Source organism: Poromitra crassiceps (assembly GCF_964638095.1).
Source record: "Poromitra crassiceps genome assembly, contig: HAP1_SCAFFOLD_969, whole genome shotgun sequence".
Lineage (NCBI taxonomy): Eukaryota > Metazoa > Chordata > Actinopteri > Beryciformes > Melamphaidae > Poromitra > Poromitra crassiceps.
Genome location: NW_028151441.1, coordinates 1 through 22,898, shown reverse-complemented (window position 1 = coordinate 22,898; position 22,898 = coordinate 1). Strand labels below are relative to the sequence as shown.

General features: G+C 44.5%; 2 protein-coding genes and 3 pseudogenes across 5 annotated transcripts; 4 read left to right on the top strand and 1 right to left on the bottom strand.

Moving 5' to 3' along the window:
- Nucleotides 1-1,154: 1,154 nt before the first annotated feature.
- LOC310771666 (dexamethasone-induced Ras-related protein 1 pseudogene) lies at nucleotides 1,155-2,528 on the top strand (annotated as a pseudogene). The gene is made up of 2 exons: nucleotides 1,155-1,674; nucleotides 2,011-2,528. The product of its transcript is annotated as a dexamethasone-induced Ras-related protein 1 pseudogene (transcript).
- Nucleotides 2,529-4,659: 2,131 nt separating this feature from the next.
- LOC310771665 (radical S-adenosyl methionine domain-containing protein 1, mitochondrial-like) lies at nucleotides 4,660-10,677 on the bottom strand (the record flags this gene model as incomplete). The annotated part of the gene is made up of 9 exons (XM_083664221.1): nucleotides 10,564-10,677; nucleotides 10,258-10,391; nucleotides 9,921-10,125; nucleotides 9,056-9,421; nucleotides 6,627-6,690; nucleotides 6,104-6,251; nucleotides 5,746-5,800; nucleotides 5,503-5,606; nucleotides 4,660-4,807 (listed from the first exon to the last, which is right to left on the bottom strand). The coding sequence occupies exons 1-9, from the start codon at nucleotides 10,627-10,629 to the stop codon at nucleotides 4,660-4,662; spliced, it is 1,290 nt and encodes a 429-aa protein (XP_083520347.1). The 5' UTR covers nucleotides 10,630-10,677.
- Nucleotides 10,678-11,571: 894 nt separating this feature from the next.
- LOC310771664 (GTPase IMAP family member 4-like) lies at nucleotides 11,572-12,513 on the top strand (annotated as a pseudogene). The gene has a single exon. The product of its transcript is annotated as a GTPase IMAP family member 4-like (transcript).
- Nucleotides 12,514-16,261: 3,748 nt separating this feature from the next.
- LOC310771667 (E3 ubiquitin-protein ligase TRIM39-like) lies at nucleotides 16,262-19,736 on the top strand. Its single transcript, XM_083664222.1, has 7 exons — nucleotides 16,262-16,310; nucleotides 17,355-17,627; nucleotides 17,741-17,818; nucleotides 17,924-18,160; nucleotides 18,270-18,417; nucleotides 18,818-18,844; nucleotides 18,942-19,736. The coding sequence occupies exons 2-7, from the start codon at nucleotides 17,358-17,360 to the stop codon at nucleotides 19,484-19,486; spliced, it is 1,305 nt and encodes a 434-aa protein (XP_083520348.1). The 5' UTR covers nucleotides 16,262-16,310; nucleotides 17,355-17,357; the 3' UTR covers nucleotides 19,487-19,736.
- Nucleotides 19,737-19,939: 203 nt separating this feature from the next.
- LOC310771663 (claudin-4 pseudogene) lies at nucleotides 19,940-22,538 on the top strand (annotated as a pseudogene). The gene is made up of 2 exons (XR_014554041.1): nucleotides 19,940-20,343; nucleotides 21,498-22,538. The product of XR_014554041.1 is annotated as a claudin-4 pseudogene (transcript).
- Nucleotides 22,539-22,898: the final 360 nt, after the last annotated feature.

Here is a 22,898-nt window from a genome sequence, read left to right as displayed (position 1 = left end):
CAATGCCCAGCTCAAGCAATGCCAATATTGTTCTTCGCCTATTATGAGTTATTCCCTGAACAGCTGATGTTCCCAGTAAATCTTACAAGAGCATAATCACACATATTTTGAATATATCTTGGAGCAGTGGTTGTGCTGTGGAGACAGACATAAATCAAAGCAGAATTTGTAGCTGGTGGTGCAATAGAGTGGAGGACTTGTCGCGCCTTGTGATTCATGATAGAGAGGGTGAGCTGTTTCAATATTTACACTGCTACCCGTAATAGCACACCGGTCGTGATCACTGTGGAGCACAAGGGCGTTTGTAAGTGCTGATTCACACATAAATAATGCAGCAAGAGCTACTCACGACGGCTTTATGAATCACAACAACGCAAACGCACAGACGTCTCAGGTGTGTCCAGTGTTTACAGTGACGGTTGAAAAGCCCCCTGCAACGTGAGGCAAATAAGAAAACAGAAATGACGTTAAAATAGAATTGGCGACATAATAAAATCAATTTCTGTCTAAGTGAAAGCGTCTCTATGAAAGCGCCACAATAGAACAGAATGAGCCCATTTAGATGAGCGCAGACACATTGACATTTTACAACCCAGTGTCCATGACGACAGAGATGTGGGCAATTATCTGCACACTCAACCATCTATCCCTCCATCAGTAATTAGACAGGGAACCGGGATGCCCTGTCACAGAAATAACAAGGGCTCTGAAAATAGGTTATTATAGATAGCCTATAGTGGTGAGTGATTGAGGTTTTGTCCAAATCAGTGAGGACAAATTTATTCTACTTTGGGGGGGGGGGGAATACAGAATATAATAATTTATGTCTGATTGGTGTGATTTTGGCTATTACTGAATAATACAGACAGTGGAAACATACTGTTCCCAGCTTTGAGATGTCTGTAGCGCTCTCCTTTTTAGATTGCCATAGCAGTGGAAAAGCAGAGTAACAAACGTGTTGTTGGTGGTGGGGGGGAAGGGGGGGGGGCTCTCAAGATTCCTATAAAAGGAGTGTGTTGTCCAGATCAGGCTTGGTGACGCAGCTCGATGTGGGTGTATAAAAAGCAGCCACACGGCTGAGTTTCGGTGCACACACGGGGAAGCAGTCGGGTTGCTGAGATAGCCTCTTGGTGCCTGGAGACACTTTAGAGAAGATGGAGATGAACGCAACCGAGAAGTTTTACCTTTCCGTTGTTCCGTTCAGCTCCTGCACCGGGCATCACCAATTCCGCATTACGCACCCACTTTTGCCAAACACAGCCCATGCCACAACGCCCCAGCACCCGTCCAACTCGAGCATTAACCTCATGGAAATCATCAAAATGGTCAGAGGACGTTGGAGACAACAGGATAAGAGGGGTCGATCCTCAAGCACCGGCAGTCGGCACGCATCACCTGAGCGAATACTCAAGGGCTCCGTGGAACTGCAGGAGCTGGGTCTCACCAAGCCAAGGAACTGCCAGAGAATAGTTGTGCTGGGCGCACCGAAAGTGGGCAAAACCAACATCCTCCGGCGGTTCCTGGGTAGAGATTTTGAAGAGCGCTATGAACCCACAGCCGAGGACTTCTACAGAAAGCTGTACCACATAGGAGGGGAGGCATACCAGGTGGATCTCCTCGACGCAGCGACGGAGAGGAACTTCCCTGCTAAACGGAGGTTATCCATACTGACAGGTGAGGACTCACGATTACTGTATACTAGGCCTATAATACAATTTAAAAGGATATATAAACAAGTAGGCTACAAATATAATAGCAGAACTATGTTCATAGAAATGTCCATTTAGCCTAGAAATATTAGGAGACAAAAAAATTAGGATAAGGCCACTGTAAACTCACTATTGAATATCAGACACACTGTAAATCCCTGTATTCATGTTATAGGAATATTAGTGATTCCATAACAGTTACTATATACACTCACAATCGATCACAGATAAATAGGACAACTGATAAGACTTTAACATTTAACTGGCAATAATCCAAGTGTCCACTCCTTGTTTCTCCCAGGTGACATCTTCCTGCTTGTGTTCAGTGTGGACGACAGAGAGTCCTTCAAGGAGGTCTGCAAGCTGCGAGACGAGATCAAAGCTGCCAAGACAAAGTTGCTGAAACTAAAGGACGCGGCCAGAGTGCCCATTGTGCTGTGCGCCAACAAAGTGGACTTGGACGCGCAGAGAGTCGTCAGCCGCTTAGAGACGAGGGAAATCCTCGGTGAGGACGCTGCCATCTTCGAAACCTCGGCCAAGGAGGGCACCGGACTGGAGGGTATGTTCAGAGCCCTCGTCGCACTGGGCGGGCTGCCCGACCAGACCAGCCCGTCACAGCACCAGAACATATCCATCCTCACCTACCAGTCGCTGTGCCGCGAGCAGCGAGACCGGAGAGGGAGCCGCGCGCCGGAGCTCGCCGTGCCCTGTGCCGCGGTGGATCCTCAGGCGCGCCGCCCGAGCGTCACCAGCGACCTGCGGCTGGTGCTCGGGTCAAGCACCAAACACAACAGAACCGAGAAGTGTCAGATTCAATGAATTGCGGGACTTCTCAATAAACACATTGCAGTAGTATGCTGCAATATCTTAACATGTAAGGAGTTATACTCTGTAGCATCTGGCTGGACCAGTGTATTCATATATATAGAGCATACAGTATATAGACATTAGACAACCATACTGTATTGTCTTGAGAAATAAACATGTCTTAATATTACCTGTGCATTTTGTGTCTTCTATTTTTAAACATAAACAACTGATTCCCTCTTCAAGGACCCATTTATGGGCAGACTAGGAGGATGTGGGTGGGTGAGCTGTGTGTAGTTAGTAGCGCCGACTCAAACAGTGACCTTAACAAATGTTGTCCAATATTGGACTATGATCAGATTGTTCACAATTACAGTACAAGCGCCCACGCTATTGTGAATGGCAATGGACTTAGCTGCCATGTCAAATTATGAGTACTGCTAGTCCCCACAATCATGTATTGTTGCAGACAGTATTTAATGAGATCAGCTCATTGTCCAATTATAAGAGGGATGTGGGTGGAAGGAATGAAAAATAAACCGCCTCTGAATGAAATCAGCACCATGGAGACTGCTCATTAAATTCAACTCATCAATATCCCTCGGACCAGCCAATGAAAGGAAGCTTATATAATAAGGTCGATTAGCTCGAAGCAACTCTTCCCACTAGAAATACTATAATTTGACCATTTGAATTTTTGATGCCATGATAATTACATGGTTCCTCTCCAGCTAGATTTACTGTTTCAATATAAGGAGAGAGTTAAATGGTGTGTGTAATTATACTGAATGAGTCTAATATTATTAAGTCAGTATCAGTTGTGCCTCATTTTATACCATTTGCTCCATTCTTATATCCTGCAGCTATCTAATCTTCCCACAGGAGAAATGATAAAAGTTCAGTCTCATCTCATGTGAAGTTATACTTACTTGCCGGGGGGTAATAGACAGTGCTCAGTTTTGAATTAGCTCTAGTGCGAAGTCTGTCATGCTGGTAGCACTCATGTGGTCCAGGCTAGAAAGGACTCAACTCCAGAGGGCGGTGTATTTGTTAGCATGAATAGCACCTGTGGCACTAATAACACCACTTCACCATCTAACCTGGATTTTTATTTTTGTTTTATTAGTTTACCTAGTCATATTGTTTTTTGTTTATTGTTTATTTATTTAGCACACATTATAACAGTGCAAGGAGGGAACGAAGCCCACAGGGCTTGTACGGAGTTCCACCCCTATCAACAATCATAATCGTATAATCAAAATCATATAAAAAAAAATATTGAGTTATAAACAAATTAATGTTTGACTGTAGCTGTTTTGTCCGGGTGTGCACCACTTTTTCTCAACAAAGTACATAGAAAGGACTTACCGGTAGTCCTTACTTGGCAAAGACGAGCACAATACACTGCTTTGTAGAAAATATGAATATAATTATTCGGGTAAAGTGTGAGATTTCAATGAAGGCTTTCTCTGTAAGCAACAAAATCAACATGCTTAATACAGAAATGTTTGGAAGACAACAGATACTCAATCCAATTCGCAAAATTTCTTGTAAACTATGAGAGTAATAATTACCTTTTTAAGGCCCAATTATGCTCAACGTTAAATATGGATACGCATACAACTCTGGATCTCTGTGGTTTGAGGTTTAGTTTCTCCCCTGTGTTTCGGCTTGTACTTTCAGATATCTGCTTTATTTGACCCTTTCCTCATCGCTCGGAGCCGTGTCACGTTACTGCCAAACTAACGGAAGGCATTTATTTTGAAGGACTTAAACTTTGATCTAATATCCACCATATAGTTTTGCGAGTCAGGACCGTCAGACAAGCGTGTCCGTAAAGACACACCTTCAAGCGAGAAGCCGTGCGAGGCCAGCTTTTTGTGTGGAGGTTTGGGGTTAGCATGCCTCCACTGTTTGGACTTTGTAGCACGCAACTTGTATAAGACGAGTTAGACAAGTGCTCAGACCAACAATCCATGCTGACAAAGAGCTTTGTTTTCAGGACGGAGGGAGGAGATCCAACCCATGCAAACAACATCCTGATGACATGAAAATATCCTTTGTTTCTAAAAAAAAAAAAAAAATCCCGCCCAACCTGTAAATCAGAGATATCTGTAAAGGCAGCTGCTCCATGACGGTTCTGTCATCCAGGTGTGGAGGTCTTCTCTCTTTGTCCATCGGCCACCTGGTCCCTTTGTGGTCCCCGAGGGATCTGGCTTTCCAGCTCCAATAGCAGAGTTGGCAGCATGCTGTCCAGTAAGGCCAGTCCGTCCCGGGAGCAGCGCAGGCCTCTGAAGAGGAAAGGAAAAATCTGATCACACCATTCACACTAAAGTCAGCAATCTTCTGGCTCTCCAGAGAAGATCTAAAACTTTGAGACCAACCGTTATAATGAATGAATGAATGAATGAATAAAGTTTATTTCGCGCCACATCACAAAAAAAAAAAAAAACATGCGAAACAAAACAAACATACGATGCTGGCCGAAAAGGTTAGGGCTGAAGCTATAAGCTTGTAAATGCCCTAACCCAGTTCATCTTATAAATTACAAACTTTCCATATGGTCTCATTACAAAAAGACAAACGAACAAATTAACAAAAACAGCAAGCAATTTTTTTTTATTTTTTTTAAGCATTTGATCTATACGTCATATATACATTTTTAGCATTTGAACTATACATCATCAAAAGACAGTTAACCATCAGTTCTATATTTCTCCAGTATAAAGTGTTTCAACTTTCTCTTAAAATGAACAATATTTTTACTTTCCTTTAACTCCTCCGGTAAACCATTCCACAACTTCACCCCACAGACAGAAATGCACATGCTTTTCTTAGTGGTGTGCACAATCGGCTGTTTTAAATTATATCTCCCTCTTAAGTTATATCCCCCTTCTCTATCATTGAACATTTTTTGGATGTTGTTTGGCAGTAGATTTTGTGTTGCTTTAAACACTATTTGTATAAGATGATGGTCATAAGTTACCTGTCATCGAGAATCAGCTGTCCACTCTGTAGCAACTCCTGGACATCCATGGAAGTACCAAAGACTTCATGGAGGCCCACTTGAGAGCTGAACGACTGCCAATGCTACATGTAATATAAAATACCAATATGAAATGCATGTGTTGTACCCATAATACGATCATGGATACATTTGATAACTGTATTTCTGTGATTATTAAGGCCGAAGATGTATAAAGGATTGGTTGTGTGTGTTGAGCTTCACCTTGTGAGTAATTCCCTCGGTCAGTCGCATTCCCATCACCAGCACTTCTTCCAATCTGCCAAACAAACTTCTTTCATAAGAGAGCCTCATCATGACCACCTGATCATGACTGAAAGGATCGGACACTAAATCGACAAACATGACAATATAGCTTGTGAAGGACAGAGCATTTGAATGAACAAGTACAAGTACAAGTACAGCAGCCGTTACAACACTATGCGGTTCATAATGTGTTAAATAACACTTCAAGGCCACCCCCTCATGTAATTATATAATGTGCTAATTACAAAGCACGACATTGGTTGAGACTACATGTACAGAACATTGAAGGCACAAGCCTGCCAGCGCAACAGCTCACAGTCCAAGATGGCCCAGCTGAATCCTCCTCCGTGTCCCGTGCCCCCTCTGCCGGACCTCCTGGATCCAGACGTCGGGCTCCAGCGTCTGGGTCCGTGCCTCCCGAAACACACCTCCCTCCCCCAGGGGGACAAAGCGCCCATGTGCTCCTGTCACAGACAGCATAATGTTGTTTTATGGTATAACTAATATGTTCATAAATATACACTACCAGTCAAATGTTTTTTCATTTACTATTTTTCACATTTAAAAATAATAGTAACAACATCAGAACTATAAAATAACACAAACGGATGCAGTGACCAAAAAAAGTGTTAAACAAATCAAAACTGTAAACTAAAGCTAAGGTAGCCACCCTTTGCTTTGATGGAAAGACAAAGGCTTTGGAAAGAAATTCATAGATAGGCATCAATCAATTTCAAGCATGTAAGCATCAGCCTTAATCAAAAAGGCTTTAAGATCATGGAAAACAGTAATCAGGTGTGTAAGAGCCATTAATAAATGCATTAAAGCTACATAATTACCTGGACCCACACCGATGTACTGTCTCCCCTTCCAGTAGTTCATATTGTGATGGCTGACTGCATTCTGTATACAACAGAGAGTAAAGCGTTATTGTGTTGTCGTGTTTGTTGCTCTCAGACATATTGATGATGATACAATATTGTTGCACTGCAGACATCTTCCTTACTGAAAAGGTACTTCAAAATAAAGCAGCAAACTTGAATTACAGATTCTTTTACACGTGTCCCCGAACTGCCATGTTGTGAACAACTTTATTTGATTTAAAATTATTTTTTTCTCCTTGATCCTTCAGTTGGGCGTTTTAGCGTCACTGTGCAGAATGGTGTCTGTACAGAGTTTGACACTAGAAGGCTGTTTGCACAATCGTCTGCTGAAAGTGGAAAGTTTCTCTGCGCTCACTGAAAAGGCGATTTCCTACAAGCATGATTTGTCACATCACAAATATTTGGAGCCAATCCCTGTCCAGTATTCAGCAGTTAAACTTTAAAAATCAACAATATTTGCATATTTACAGATTCTGGAATTTTTGATGAGGGAGAAGCAGGGGAAGTCAGACTGTTTTTAAGGATTTTAACAAGATAATTAAACTTTTTTGTGCGGGAGAAAACCATATCAGACACAAATTATTAGTCAAAGTAGAGTATTTTATATACCGTACATCTTAAAACATGATTTTAGGGGGCCTTTAACGTGTGATCAATGTTATCTGGATGCTAACTTGACTACACTGTTGTGTTGTTAATGCTTCATGAAGATGTAGATGAAATACAAGCTTCCTTAAACATTTCACCAAGTAATGCTGTTGGAAAAATCTATTTAGAAAGTTATTAAAAGAGCAATAAGTAAGATTTTTACTGTCCCATAGCACAAAATTACTATATTATTTGATAGGGTTCTGATCAAAACCAATGACTCAACAGACAGGTGATCAGATTTCTGGCTTGCAAAAACTCACTTTCTGGTCTATGCTGTCTGTTCTGGAGCAAACTCCTTGCACCTACTCTCATAATCCTTCAATTAATGCCCCTTTAAGTTGTTTTAGTGAATATTGAATAATAAAGCATGATGTGAATTAGTAGCCTAGGTAAACCCAGCCCCCACGTGACCTGCTCTCTCAGTTCCCAGTCACTAGGGTCTAGCAAACGGGCCATTCAAATCGATTGCTGGGGCGATTGAAAGACCCACGCAGACCCGCAGCCAATGAGTGATGGCGTGACTGCCAACATCAGTCCTGCCGTGATCGGCCAATCAGAGAGTGCGTCTTTGTCAATGACGTGTAACAGCTGCAGCGGCTTAGCACTACCTAGCCGTTAGCATTTGGCCTCTCTAAAGCATAGCTCCCGAGCTAGCTACTAGCTATATGGCTAGCTATATGGCTATGCAACTACGTTGAGGAAATTCAAGTGAAAACAGCTGTTAATGTTAATGTGGGAATCATGGTGGAACCGAATAAAAATGTTTTTGTTTGATACTCTATTCTGTTGTATTGTCATGTGAGAATGAAAACAGCTATAGTAATAGTACTTCAAAACAGTGGTTCTCAAAATGTTTCCACATAAGGATCCTTAAACTGAATAATGTGATGCTAGGTCTGTTGATCAAAATAACACCTATATCGAAATCGGATTTTAGCGGACCATACAAGCCGGGGCTTCAGAGCTGATCACCTGGACACATTTTACGGCGAAATTATCTGATAAACTTGTCTGTGCAGCTCTGTGGTGATCAGCTAATGTCTTCATAGCATTGTGATTATGATTTAATGCATTATGGAAGATAAACGCTGGTTTAACATAATTAAAATAATTGACGCTTCTGGGCAGTAGACCATTTGGGCATGGTCTCATGTGTATGGTTTATTTAGCCTACTCAATCTCTCCTGAGATTATAACGTTAACCTGTTAGGACGCTGTGAGCTTGTGTATATAAGTCCAGAGAACTTGATGAAAACAAAGTGACAAAATATCCTGGCATCGGGTACACGAAAATTAACGTTATTAAATGCTGTAACGTTAACTGTAATTCTCATGTGTATTGTTTATTTAGCCTACTCAATCTCTCAGCCCATTTTGATGCTGAACCAAATGACCAGTCCGGCTGCAATGATTGATTTGTGAGGCAGCATATGCCAATGGAAGGCTGGGTAGCATTAGCTAACGTCATCCAGGCTACAGTAACATTAGGCTATTATAGTTATGAAACGCTGATTCAAACGTTACAATAATAAGACACAATAGGAGCCAGTTACCCTACTGTAGCTAGAGAGAGTAATTTCAGACCACCAGATATCACCATATTTATGTTATTAAATGCTGTAACGTTAACGGTAATTCTCATGTGTATGGTTTATTGACTGAGAACAGGTCTGAGAGCAGGTCACGTGGGGGATGGGTTTACCCAGGCTAGTGAATTAGTACTGAGAACTTACATGTCTGGCAAAGTTTGACACCTCATACTGTAGGAAACCTCGCTCGTGGAGAATCCTCCTGGCGGACCGGTACATCTCTGCGGTCACGTCGTCAGCAGGCACAGTCAGTTCCCCCTGTCCGACCTGTTTAAACAGCTGGGTGCCTCTCTCCAGGGTCAGCTGATACAGTGACACGTGGTCGTCACACACCTTCAGTAGCTCTGCCAACTCGCTCTCCCAGGATGGCACGCTCTGCTGGGGCCGTCCAAACATCACGTCCACCGACACCCTCCCGGGGCGCAGCCTCCGAGCCTCCGCAATGGTCCGCAAAGCGTGCTGGGAGTTGTGGTCTCTTCCCAGAACTTTCAAGTCCTCGTCCTGCAAAGACTGTGGGATTGAAAACAAGTATGTATCATTCAAGAGTTACTTGGAAGTGTGATTTGGAGGGGGGATCATGCAACCATGAGCATTTGATTCTTCTTTGATATCAGCAATGTTGATCACCAATGATTGTTCAATAGAACAGATTCAGATTCTCAACCCTTTTCAAATCAAGGACCCCTAATTTAGTCCACATTAGGTGACCACCTTTTGATGGGATTTGTTCTCTTGGGAATCAGAGATCATTTTTATTGTTATTATTAGGTAATGATTTTGTCCAGAATGTCAAGACTATTTGTATTTTAGGTAGAGGATAACAGTGAAACTATGATCAAAATAGTCATGATTCTAATCTACATTATCTAATAGTGTTAACTTCCTGTAAATTAAATAATGGTGAAGTTCAACAATTCATCAATTTGCCAGAGACCCCCTGGAGCACCCCCCCATGACCCTGGTGGTCTCAGGTCCCACATTGAGAACTACTGCAATAGACTATATTCACCTGAACGCCGATAGAGAAACGGTTCACCCCGGCACGGCAATAGTCTTGTAACTTAGACATTCCCACAGGAGTGGGGTTGACCTCGAGCGTGACCTCAGCCATATCTGAGAGATGAGCCTGCCTGGAAACAGTCTCCAGGACTGCAGCGATGGTTGAGGGGCGAGCCAGGCTGGGGGTTCCACCGCCAAAAAACACAGAAGTGATGCTGCAAAGACAGAGTCAATAATGAGTCTGAACCAGCCGAGAACGGGAGAAGGGAGAAGGCAGGTGCTGAAAGCTGAAGGGGGGGATGCTGGGTGATTTCAGGAGGAAGGTGTAGCAAGTCACCATACCGTACCAGGACACCTGACTCAGCCGCAGCAGTGTCTCTGTCTCCCGCTGAAGGCACTCAGTCATGATGTGATTATTGTCAGATCTAGGTATGTACTTGTTGAAGTTGCAGTAGGAGCATCTTCTGAGGCAGTAGGGCCACTGCAGGAGGGAAGAGATGACATAATAGTGTCTAGACACAGTGACATTTGCATCCCTGCACATTAATATTTAATCAGGAAATATGTGACAAGTTAGCCTGGTATCATAACAGCCCCATATGAATCGCACTCATTGGGGCTGGATACCAGGCGAGTGACAAGTGCAAACTCACGTGGACATAGAGTGACGCCTCCTGGGAGAGATGTGGGGAGCCTGATTCAGTCTGTACTCCCATCATGACTTCTCCTCCACTCACAACCTCAGAGTGCCGGTTGACGCTGAGAAAGGCGGCACGTCTTGCCGCAAGCAATGTGCGTTTGGCCATCCTGGTCATAGTAGCGTTACGCCAAAAGCGATGTATTGATGAACAGTCTCTGCCACTCCGAAGTCAGACTACTCCGAGGTTGTCCTTCACGTCAGAAGTTGACAGGTCCCAGTGTAGCAGCAGCTAGCGTTACGCGAGTCTTTTCCCCCATTGCGGGTCAAAACGGTATTCTATCTGATGAAAATTATAATATTTTACGTTCTACATGAATGTAGTGCCTCTTGTTATTGTTGTCGTTGTCTCTCTGTAGCTAGCTTGATGTAGCTATAGTTGCTACAAACAGGAAGCCAACAATGTGATTTCCTTTCCTCCTTGTGTGTTTCCGACTTTGACCACACGATGGCGCTGTTTTATCGAAATCAAGTCGAGTTTTCACCTCCTGCTGTCTCATGTGTGATGAGCACTAGCAGTATGTCATAATTTTGCTACAATTCCCCCCACAAGGCTTTTATGCTATCATGCACAGTTAACAAGTTAAATATGCTATAGGTGATTTACTCTGCTGATCCATAAGAGAGGACATCTCTATTCACCTTCTCATATGATTGCAGGGTCAGCCAGCTGGTGTGATGCCCTGGAGCAGGTAGGGGTGTGTTTTTCTTAGGTATCATGACTACATTAAACTATTGCTGTCTGGTCTGTGTCCATGGACCCCACACAGGGGTGGATGTATAGGCTGAATCAAGTATATGTGACATATCCAGTAGTCTCACTTGCCAGATGACCTCCACACTTTGTTTCGCGCTGCAGTGGCATCACATGAAGACACAAGTCTATATTTGGAATGTAACCAAATGCACTATAGTTTCTACATTGAAGTGGTGTTTTTCACAGGGTGGGTTAGGTTTAGCCGCCATGGAACTGAGGTTTATGATGGTCGGCAGCAGTGGACCATCTCAGTTCCTTCTGAGCAATCCCATACTTGGAAGAGAGGAGTTTTCCCCAGATATCTGCAGCATTTCTGTCAGCAGGAAGAGCAACGGCGAGCTGGCTGGTAGACCAGTGGCTGTGATCAACCGCCAACATCTACAACATCTATGAAAAGGACATATCTCATTCTAAGATGAAGATGGAGGTGAAAAGGTCCAAGTGCTTGTGCATCCCCGGTCCCCATGCCCTCCTCATCACGTTTGACATGGAGAACATCTCCCCGAATTACATCAGGACCCCCAAGCTGGTGATTACATGCTTTGGAGGCAACTGTCAATGCATGGTTCTCCTGGCCTATGGAGGAAGTCTGGAGTGGGCTGCCTTGGATGACAGGGTGCTGAGGACCGACTGGCACCTGTGAGAACTTATCGAGAAGTTCGGAGGATTCTTCCATGTCTTCAGCCATCTTCAGCAAGAACTGGAGAGACCGCAGCTGGGACAGAGAGATGCTGCAGAAGATAGAGTGGATGGTGCCCTCCTTAGGGGGGGACCTACCTCTCCAGCAGAACTTTCCAGAGTGCAAGAGGACAGCGAGCAGAAGAGGATCACGAAGCTGAGGGAGATGGACAGGGAGAGGAGAAGGCGTGCAGTGGAGAAGCAGTATAGAGGGGAGGAGCTGCCACGCCAGAGGGACGCCTACAACTCCAGTGTCGGGGCAGAGATCAGAGCTAAGGCGGAGATGGACAATGGCTGGCCCAGAACACGCTGCGGGGGCCTTCATGGGCGCCCTGGGGGGGTCAGGGGGCATGTCCCCTAAGGGATATTGGGCGGGCAGTAGGGGAGCTGCAGGAGAGGCGGCACAGGTCGCCATAGAGCATTTGGAGAGTCGCTCCTCCTGCCAGACTCAACTTCAATTCAATCTTCTGATGAAGTTTTTTCTGATTTTTCTCTTCAATTTGGCCAATTCCCCCTGCTGCTCCAGTTGTTGCTCCAGTTGTTGCTCCATCCCCTCTCTCATCTGATACATGTGCAGTCGCCAGCCCCTTTTCACCTGACAGTGAGGAGTTTCACCGGCAGGACGTAGCGAGTTGGAGGATGATGCTATCCCCCCAGTTCCCCTTCCCCCCGAACAGGCGGACCGACCAGAGGAGGTGCTAGTGCAGTGACCAGGACTCATAGCACACCGGCTTCCCACCTGTAGACACGGGCAATTGTGTGTCTAGAGAAATGTCTGACCAAGCTTGAAATAGAAGAGGTACTGCTACCGGGAATTGAACCCGAGTCTCTGTGGTGGTAGGCGAGTCAGTGCTTTTACCTCGACACTACCCAGACGCCCCTTCAACTCCTCAATATTCATCAATCGCTTTTTCACAACTCCTCATCCCTGAAAATGAGACGCATTCAACTTTGCTTTGCTTTTTGAACCTTTTATAGCCCAAGTTACTCATTAACATGCTACTTTGAATTGGGCTCTGCCCTCTGCATGACTGCTCACCCTGGCTTATGGCACAACAAGGGGCAATAACATCATATCCTGTGTATTGTTAATGCACAAACAAATATGTATTTATATCATGTGCTACACACACACACACACACACACACACACACCCACGCGCGCGCACGCACGCACGCACACAAACACACACACACACACACACACAAACACACAATACTCATACAACTCTTCTGTACTTTTTTATTTTATTTAAATTTTTTATAGAACATACAAACAAGACAAACAGGCTCAGACACAGGAAAAGAAAGAAAGAAAAAAATACATCATCGACATTCATCATTACAACTTGGTGCTATCAGCCGCACAAGGTGCTTATTATGTGCTTGCAAGAGACAATGCGCATGAGATCCCACGCAAGGGGTAAACAAGACACCACCCCGGCCCTAACCTCAGGTGAAATGAGAATGCTTTGAGAAGGTTGAGGTTTATTTGGACAAGAAAATATATAGCCTACTGCAATGTAAATAGAAGAAACAAATGTGCATGTGTGTTTGTACTTTGTCATATTTTAGGGCAGTGATGGATATTGTTATGTCTGGGCTGACTGACATGCACCGCTGCTTTCTACAGCAGATGTGACATTGGCATTGTTCGATTGACATGGTGTTGCGGATGTGGATGACTGTACTTGTGCGGTCAACATTGTTGTGTGTTTTACGCTGATTATTTTCATATTATTGACTCCGTAGTAGCCTAGCCTATATAGGCTATTCCCTTTTGATGCGCCGTTATGCAAATTATTTATTACAATGCCTAAAATCGCATATGAAGGGGGATGTTCTAGTCTCCCATTAGAAATAAATGTAGCCTGTCGATTGTCGCTGCACAGGCAGAGGTGTGAGTTTCATGTCACAGTCACACTGTGCAGACGTGTTAAACGTTGCAGGTGCTAATCTGTGGAAAATGTATTTTACCTCACAGCGCTGACTCATTCTAGGTGACCTCAACTCAAACATCGTGATCCTGATATGTTGAAGACTGTTCAAATGTTTTTTTCATCGGATCCCTTAATATGTCCCCACCACTTTTCAACAACAAAGGCCAATGTTCAGTTGCAACATGAAGAACTGTAAAATAAAGCATTAAAAATACTCCCAAAAAGTACAAGTACACTGTTGTGGATTGGAAAAGTTGTTGTAGAATGGAATTTCACCATCTCTCATCCGCTATATAATAACAATATTTCAGCCAATATAAACAAATATTGAAATGAAGCCATGGCGAAGGAAAGATGTATTATAAAAGTGTATTAAGTCATAACAAACTTCTCTAAACAGCTAATTACAATTCAATTAAAAGTTGAATTGTAAGAGTTAAACTCACTCCCCCAGTATAAAGGCCCATTAATCAGCTCCGCCAAGGCAGCTAGCTCGCTGGTGTAGTGGTTAGCGTGTGCGCCTTGCAAGCTGGAGGTCGACAGTTCGAATCCACCCCTGGGCAAGCCCTTTACATGTGTTGCTGCAACTACCATCAACACAACGCTGTTACACATTGGCGTACACGCAGTTGTCCTCAGTTGGTTCGGTGGGCTGCCTGCGGTCCCCCGACACCTTGACCTCGCCGTACTCCACCTCCATGTGGGCCTTTTCCTCACGTGACTTCGCCTGGCGCTGCATGATGCGGACGTCAGTGTAGGTCACGTCCTGTCCGCTCTCTTCACAGATTGATATGGTCTTGCTTGCAGTGGCATTACTGATGTTATTCTTGACCAAGCAGACAAGCAGTCCCATCAGGCCTGGTTTCAGAGTGATGATGTTTGTCGGTTTATCACCAGAGACGAGCTCGGTGTCCCTCAGTGTGCGTCCGTTCAGAGTCCAGCTGTACTGAGGACTGTCCCCCGTCTCAGAGGAGCAGGACACCATCACCTCTCCCTGGGACAGACACTCATCGGCCAGCTGGGCAGTCACTTATCATTCTTAACCTCTTGCATTGCACCGTAACACGGGCGCTACGTTTCAGATTTTTTGCTGTTCATCTGTCATTAATGTGATGAATTAGGTGATTGATTCTGAACAATGCTGTTCATGCTACATACCAAATTACTCGTCTGAATCTTGCGCATCGAACCATGTCTTCCTTTTTTGGATCAGATCAACACAGCGGAAGTTATAGCCTTCTTTGTACAAAGACAAAGACAACATTTCAGATTATTTGGCTTTTTCAAATGGCTTTTTGGAAATCCGCCTAGGTATCTCCCTACAAAAACCACTGCCAAATACTCATGTTTTGGTATTTTTTCATCTTCTTTGAGTTGGGATGTGGTAAGGCCTGTGGCTATGTCTCCATTGTGTTTCTAGCCATAAATACAACAACCACAGGTAACTGTTTACACTCTAAAAGTGTTTTTTATTCTAGGCGAGAATCAACCACTGTGTTGATTCATGACATTCGGACACTTGGAACAGAAACTTCAAAGTCTTACCTTTCAGAAAAGGTCAGGCAGTTGTCTGTAACCGGGTTAACCTAGCGGTTCAGCCACAGTAAGCATTTTAGTTTGGGTATGTCATTTTCACAATTTTCTTCAGAAATAGGTGGCTTCGTCAAAGTATGCCCAAAACGGGTCCCAGACAGTTGAGAACCTTTTGAACGAGTTGGTTCTCAGGGACCTGAGTCTCTCCATTTGTATTACAGAAATCATGTCCATCAGCCACACCTGAAAAGAAGGTGAAGAGGAGGACTTCCATTCCTTCAGAATAAGTATTTTGACAACAGTTGTCCCCAGTGTCAGATATTAACTCTTCTGTACTTAATGCAAGGGCAATATTACCTAAATGCAATTGTACTACTGAAGGGAAATATTAGCCTATACTGTAAAAACTACATGTGTACATTACAATTCAAGGGAAATATTACCATTAGTAGTCTGAAACAATAAATCTCATGGCATGCTTATTTGAATTATAAATTCATTCTAAATAACTTTTTTTTTAAGATAGGTCTGTCTGAGAATCTATTTCTGGTTTGTTTGCACTGGTTTGTCATCCACATTCCTCAACCTCCAGCATTTCCTGGAGTCTTGCTGTTGTTCACCTGTAGGTCTGATAACACACAGGGCGGAGTCTCTTAAGGGCCATTGTCTAAAGCCCCGCCTCCGTCCCGGACCATATACACCTAAGTACACCTGCTTTTAAGCCACTGCACTGCCTACGGAATATCCTGAAACAGACTGACCGGATTAGTCTGTGGCCAAGAACAATTGGGATAGGTAAGGCCAAACCTTTCTACCATAGCTAATGATTTTTGGACAAAGCTAACTCATTTTGTAGCTCTGAAATGAGACTGTGAATGAACTCTGGATGATTCCTTCATTTAAAATGTTCTCCATAACCCTGGAATACTTTGTTCTACACAATGCCAGAGTTCAATGGAGTTGAGAAGAATCGATGAAGGCCGTTGGACCGAAACGTTATTCTTTTCTTTAATAAACCTTTAATTTGCCAGTGGAGACAGTGGGTTGGAATTCTCATTAAAGAGTTGAATGGAGTAAAACTCTGTTGATTAAAGCAAACATTTGATGAAAGAAAAGTGTAATTTCATGAAAAATCAACACAAGATTTCAGTAGTTGTTGCTTTGTTTTTTTAGTTTTAGCTCGCTGACTATGCAACAAACAATTTGTGACTACCTGTTCTACTGCATACTTTCCATCACATCTCAGCTGCCGCGTTATCTGTCCTTTAATTAAGACAAAGAAATGAATTCTCTTTCACTCAAACGTCAACAAGAATAAGAATCAGAGGGCAAAGTTTTACGGCAGGCCTCTGCCACTGCAGTATGTAAGGTATACATCCTGCCTTTTGAGTAATACTATTACATAATGTAGGGTGGAATGCTGTTCTGACCGCCTAAGCCGGGAACATCGCGTCACGTTTGTGCTGAGAGTGTGAATCAGATTTATGTGTAATAAAAAAAATAAAAGCTTAAAAGGCATTGATTGGCCAAGATTGAAGAATATGTACTCAATATTAAATATTCATTATAGCATGCAAATAATGTCAGAATATGTTTCTTCCAACATAAAATATCTGAACCTTGAAAGAAAGAAACAAGTTTCTTCTTTAAAACTCATGAAATATCCTCAAATAGGAGAGAATAGGATATCTGAGAATAGGATTTCTTCAGTTAACTAACACTCAGTTTGTGTTTACTCTGTGTAATCTAGCTCTTGGTGCTAGAGGCCTTAGGCATTTAAAAAAAAATGTTTCTCAGCTTTCAATCCTATTTCCTGACACTGGTTTCTTGTCTTTCCAGAGGATGGCCTCCACCATCAGCCTCCTCCCCGAGAAGCACTTCCTGTGCTCTCTGTGTCGGGACATCTTCACCAGCCCAGTGACCATACCATGTGGACACAGCTTCTGCCACGCCTGTCTCTGTCATTACTGGACCCGACATCAGTCCAACTACTGCCCCCGATGTAAGAGAGTATTTGCTACGAAGCCGGACCTCAGCATTAACCGCATTCTGGCAGATGTCTCAGACAACTACAGGAAGACTCGACCTCCTAAACCACCTGTCGAGGAAATGGTACCGTGTCCCTTTTGTCATTCTCGCTCCGCGACAGATATGATATGATCGGATCATTTTGAATTAATCTGGTTTACTATTTTGTCAGCGCTAATGTATTTCTTACTTCACAGGTTGTAGATATTGAGCAAATGATTCAGGAACGGTGGCAGAAGATAGAAAGGTTAAAATATTCCCTCGAGCTCCTAAAGGTGCGTCTCTAAAATGATTGAAAAATGAAAATGAGGATTCTTTGTTCATTCTTAAAAGTGATGTGGATGGATGAATGCATGTTGATCATGACGATGTCCAATCAGAACTCGTGTCATCGAGAGGTGCGAGAGAGCCAGAAAGTTTTCTCGGCCCTGGTGAACTACATGGAGAAGAGTCACAAAGCGGTTGTTATAGCCATCGAGGAGAGACAGGAAGATGAAGAGAAGAGAGTGGAAACACTGGTGAAAGAGCTTGAGCGGGAGATCCAGGACCTGAGGAAGGCGAACGCTGAATCCGACCTTCAGATTCTTCTAGACGATGAACAAAGTGACGATAAATTGGTAAGCACCTGCACCCTCTGCAGACACATAATGAGGACCGTAGAGAAGCCTTAACACTGTCGCCCCATCACGTTTGAAATGATATGTCCTTCTTGTTTATGTCATGCAGACCACCGCTAAGATCATGTGCCCCTCTGAAATGAAGGACTGGTCCAAGGTGACCATCGAGCCTGACCCTTGTCTCGGGGTCACCAGAAGAGCGCTGTCAGACATGGTGGATATGATGAATGCAGAGGTCAACAGGCTCTCCAAATCTGGTCAGTAAACAGATTATTTTACATCAGGGGTTTTCAAAGTGGGAGGCGGGCCTCCCAAGGGGGCTCCAAGCTGTTTCAGGGGCGGCTCAGTGAACGGAAGTGAAAAAAATCAGTTATTACATTTGTTAACAAAAGGAGATCACATAGAATAGCCTAAGTGTGTGCGATTTGGTTAAAGAGATACAGTAGTTTTGTGGAATTTTACAGTTTTTCCCACTTTCCCAGAGTCAGAAACTAATTAATGCCTTCAGACAGACAGACCTTTTTTATGTATTTGGTTTTTGGTGTAGTCTGCCCTCAGTCTCAGACTTTGAAAACCCCTATTTGACATAATACAACCTCACCATTGTGTTCTACAGCATAAATCAATGACAGTGACTTACCTCTTTCTCCTTGACAGAACTGAAGAGAATAGAGAAATACACAGGTAAGACTTAATCTACATAAAGATGATCTTGGGTCTTTTACCTTCTCTTGATATATTTTTGGCTGTTTGACCTGTCACCTTTCCCCCCTCTGTTTAGTGGAGGTCAATCTGAGTCCTAAGACGGCCCATCCCTTCCTCTCCGTCTCGGATGACCGAAAACAGGTGAGACACACGGACAAGCTCCAGGAGGTACCGGACAACCCCAAGAGGTTCGACCGCGTGGCAAACGTCCTGGCCAGAGAGAGCTTCAGCAGTGGGAGATACTACTGGGAGGTGGAGGTTGGCGAGAAGATCGAGTGGAGCCTGGGAGTGGTCAGACAGTCCATAAACAGGAAGGGCAAGTTCACCGTCTGCCCAGGCAACGGCTTCTGGACGTTGAGCCTGAAGACCGGAGGCCAGTACGTTGCAAACACCTCTCCCGTCACCCCCATTGCTCTAGAGCCAAAACCCAGGAAGGTGGGCGTGTTTCTGGATTACACAGAAGGCCGTGTGTGCTTCTACTGTGCGGAAACCGGGGTTCACATTCACACCTTCACATATACCTTTACTGACAGGATCCATCCATTCTTCAGTCCTGGTCGCCTGCACGGCGGGAAAAATGCTGCTGCCCTAATCGTCTCCTCTAGCTTTTGTAGTATCTGAACTTCAAGACTACAATCTCCACGAATACATTATCCTCTTATCTTTTCAGTATCAATCCAGAATAGTAATTATGGTATTTATGAACAAAATAATTTATATGACAATAAAGATTCACTATAATGGACCGCACACGTTTTACATTGTGCTGGTTTTCATTTTTCCTTTTCAGAACAGTGGGAAAAAGAGGTTGCGTAAGGAAAGGCGAACATGAACACATAAATCACTGACTCCGCTAACCTGAAAACATCAATGGAACCCATGAACAGATTGAGCAGGACAGAGGAGGGTATGAAAAGAGAGACCTCACATCAAGGAGCAAGGGAGTAAGAAGTGGCAAAAGAGGGGAGAATGGGTTGTTGGGTTGGTGGATGGTAGGGGTGGCAGGGTGGGACAGAGGTTGACGAGGAGAAGCGGGGAGGGAGGGCACCGCAGAACAGCGGGGCGGCGAGGGAGGGCACAGCAGAACAGCGGGGCATTGTGCTCGCACACCAGGCACTGGGAGACACACTCGGACACATTCATGCATTCACACACTGACACGGCCGCGCACACGAGCGCGTGCTTCTGCCCACTGCCACACAGACTCGCGCTGGCATCTCGGAGGGCAGCCCCTCTCTCCAGTCCAGTCCTGCGTGTCCAAGCTGATCACCCCTCTCCACTTGAGCTCACCTGCCCGCCAAGATAGATCCTCAGCTGCTCTCCAGGCCTCCTGTGGACTCAGCTGAACTCTCAGGGCCGCCGTCCACCAGCTCCGGCCATTCACAGCTCACCTGCAGAAGCAAAGGACTGGTCGACTAACACTAGCCTGTGGACCATCTCCAAGGGGAGCAGTGTGAATCCAGAATACTTCATTTGAGGTAACTATCCTGTTATCTCTATCTGTATATTTGGGTCCAACTTGTCAGAACTGACAAACAGCAATTTGACTGAAAAACGAATACCTCACAGTCAAGCATAAAAATGTGTAATGATTAGCTTGATATCATATATTTTTAAAATGTTTCTGCTACTAGTATGTTCAGCTGTACCAATATTTAATGCCCCTGTATGCTGAAAGCAAGTGTGTATGACCAAGGGTTCTAGTGCCAGTGTGATGTTTACAAAAACACAAAAAGTAGCTACTTCTGGTGGGTAGATCCATCTGCAGCTCCTGGTCTTCCACAGGTAGGAAAGCCAGAGGTCCCACAAAGTGAGGTTGAGCTAGGAGGAGCTCCAGAGGCCTTTGAGGGAGTTCCAGGGAGTCAACAGCGATACGAGGAATCGTTCATAGCTATAATTTCATTCACTAGGAGTTAGGACAATGGGAGCATGAATAGGACTGACTATTCTGGCCAGTGGTCTAATTCTTTCCACTGTACTGTCTTCCCACCTACAGCACAGACTTGCAGTTCTGTACTAAATCAAATCTAGCAACAGTAATCTTCTCAGATGGGAGCCTATGGGATCAGATCTTATCAAATGGGGGTCTGTTGGGTAAAGTTGATCCATCTGCGCGTCCTTGTCATAAAATTGTTTGGCAACCTGTGGGATCCACTATACGATTGATCCGTTGGTGAGATGGTTTGTTGGTTTGATTCACAGTATTGGTAAAGGATGGACACTGAGAGCTGCGATACATAGATGACACAGGTCCTCCTGGCCCACTCTACAAGGCTCCATGAAAGCTGCTTGTGTTCAGAATCTCCTCATGTTTTTCTGAGATAATCCACTCACCAGGCAAGGCGTAGCTCGACACCCACAGCTGTGTCAAAGAAAGCCTTTCTCTCTGCTTCTCACTGGAATCCACTAACCATGAGCCTCCCAGCCTGTTTCCAAATATTTATGATAAACACTGTATATGTTCCATGACTCTTTTGATGCTTTACTATAATGCTATGCTAACTGTTGTACGTAGTTATCAATGTAATGTATTGTTTATACTTTTGCTACTATTGCAGTACTGTTTGTGTGTTGGGGTGAAAAAAAAGTATTTTAATGGATTCTGTTAATTTTGTCTTTATTTCTATTTCAGGACACCTGCCCTTGTCTGCCCCCAAGCTGAACTCACCAACCCCCTCATCCAAAGTCAGAGGGTCCCATAGTGGAACAGGACATTTCCAGTGGTGTAGACTGTCTTGACCTCGTCACGTCTCTTTCTGGGACTATAGCTGGGCCGTTGTGCCACAAAGAGAGACTGATATATAACCAAGACGAACCCAACTGATTCAAACAACACCTGTTGCCATGGCGACCACGGGCATGCAGTTGCTCGGCCTAATCATGTCCCTCATTGGCTGGGTGGGCGGGGCAATGGTGTGTGCCATGCCCCTGTGGCGTGTCACCGCCTTCATCGGTAACAACATAGTGGTGGCTCAGATCATCTGGGAGGGGCTTTGGATGACTTGCATTGTGCAGAGCACCGGTCAGATCCAGTGTAAGGTGTACGACAGCATGCTGGCCCTGCCCAGTGACATGCAGGCTGCCCGGGGCCTCACGGTGCTCTCCATCATGATGTGCGGCGTGGCTCTGTCTCTGGGCGTCGTCGGGGTTAAGTGCACCAAGTGCCTTGGTGTGAACAGCCTCAAGGCCCGCATTGCCCGTATCGCCGGTGCCCTGTTTGCCATCGCAGGGTTCCTCTACCTGGTGCCCATCTGCTGGACTGCCCACTCCATCATCAAGGACTTCTACGACCCGCATGTGGCAGCTCCACACAAGCGTGAGCTGGGCCCGGCCCTGTACATCGGCTGGGGGGCGTCCGCCTTGCTCCTGATTGGGGGATCTCTGCTCTATGCTGGGTCAAGTCCGCCTGGCATGCCAGGCTCTCCCACCTTCAGCAGTGGAGAAAGCAGTCCCCGCAGGGCACCTGCCTCACAGGTCAAAGGTTACGTCTAAGCGCCCCGAAACGTCTGAATATCTACAAGTCCAACAAAACCATCCCAACCAATGACAAACCATTTTTTTCCTTTCTTGACACTCCTTTTAATTATTTGATAATGTTATATTTTGCTTTTTTCTTGGAAAAGCCGCAGGAGGCTATTTTGGGACATTTGAACTCATTTTTGTTATTTCATATACCCTCTGTCCTCCAATAACCCCTTTTCTCTGTATGTCAGTGTAAAATACAATAAAAGTTTTGGTCTTCCAATCCCTCCACTGAAGAACATGGTGTGTGTTCACGCTTTTATAAATAGCAATATGCTTAATCTTAAAAACTTCAGATTATTTTTCCACAGTCTGTGATTGATTAGTATGACCTAAAGAGCAGAGGCCTTTGTTTGATTTACTCATTTAAGTCAACAATACTACGAGTCCTGCTGATTGGAACAGAACAATAGAACAATGGGGATACGTGTGCCATACTGTTGACGTGTGTGTGTGTGTGTGTGTGTGTGTGTGTGTGTGTGCGCGCGAGCGAGCGAGCGAGAGTGTGTGC

What these genes read in the sequence shown, in the direction of transcription:
- LOC310771667 (XM_083664222.1), top strand. Translation starts at nt 17,358, where the DNA reads ATGGCCTCCACCATCAGCCTCCTCCCCGAGAAGCACTTCCTGTGCTCT. An exon ending in CAACAGGCTCTCCAAATCTG is followed by an intron (nt 18,418 to 18,817) that starts GTCAGTAAACAG and finishes TCTCCTTGACAG; the next exon opens with AACTGAAGAGAATAGAGAAA. An exon ending in GAGAATAGAGAAATACACAG is followed by an intron (nt 18,845 to 18,941) that starts GTAAGACTTAAT and finishes CCCTCTGTTTAG; the next exon opens with TGGAGGTCAATCTGAGTCCT.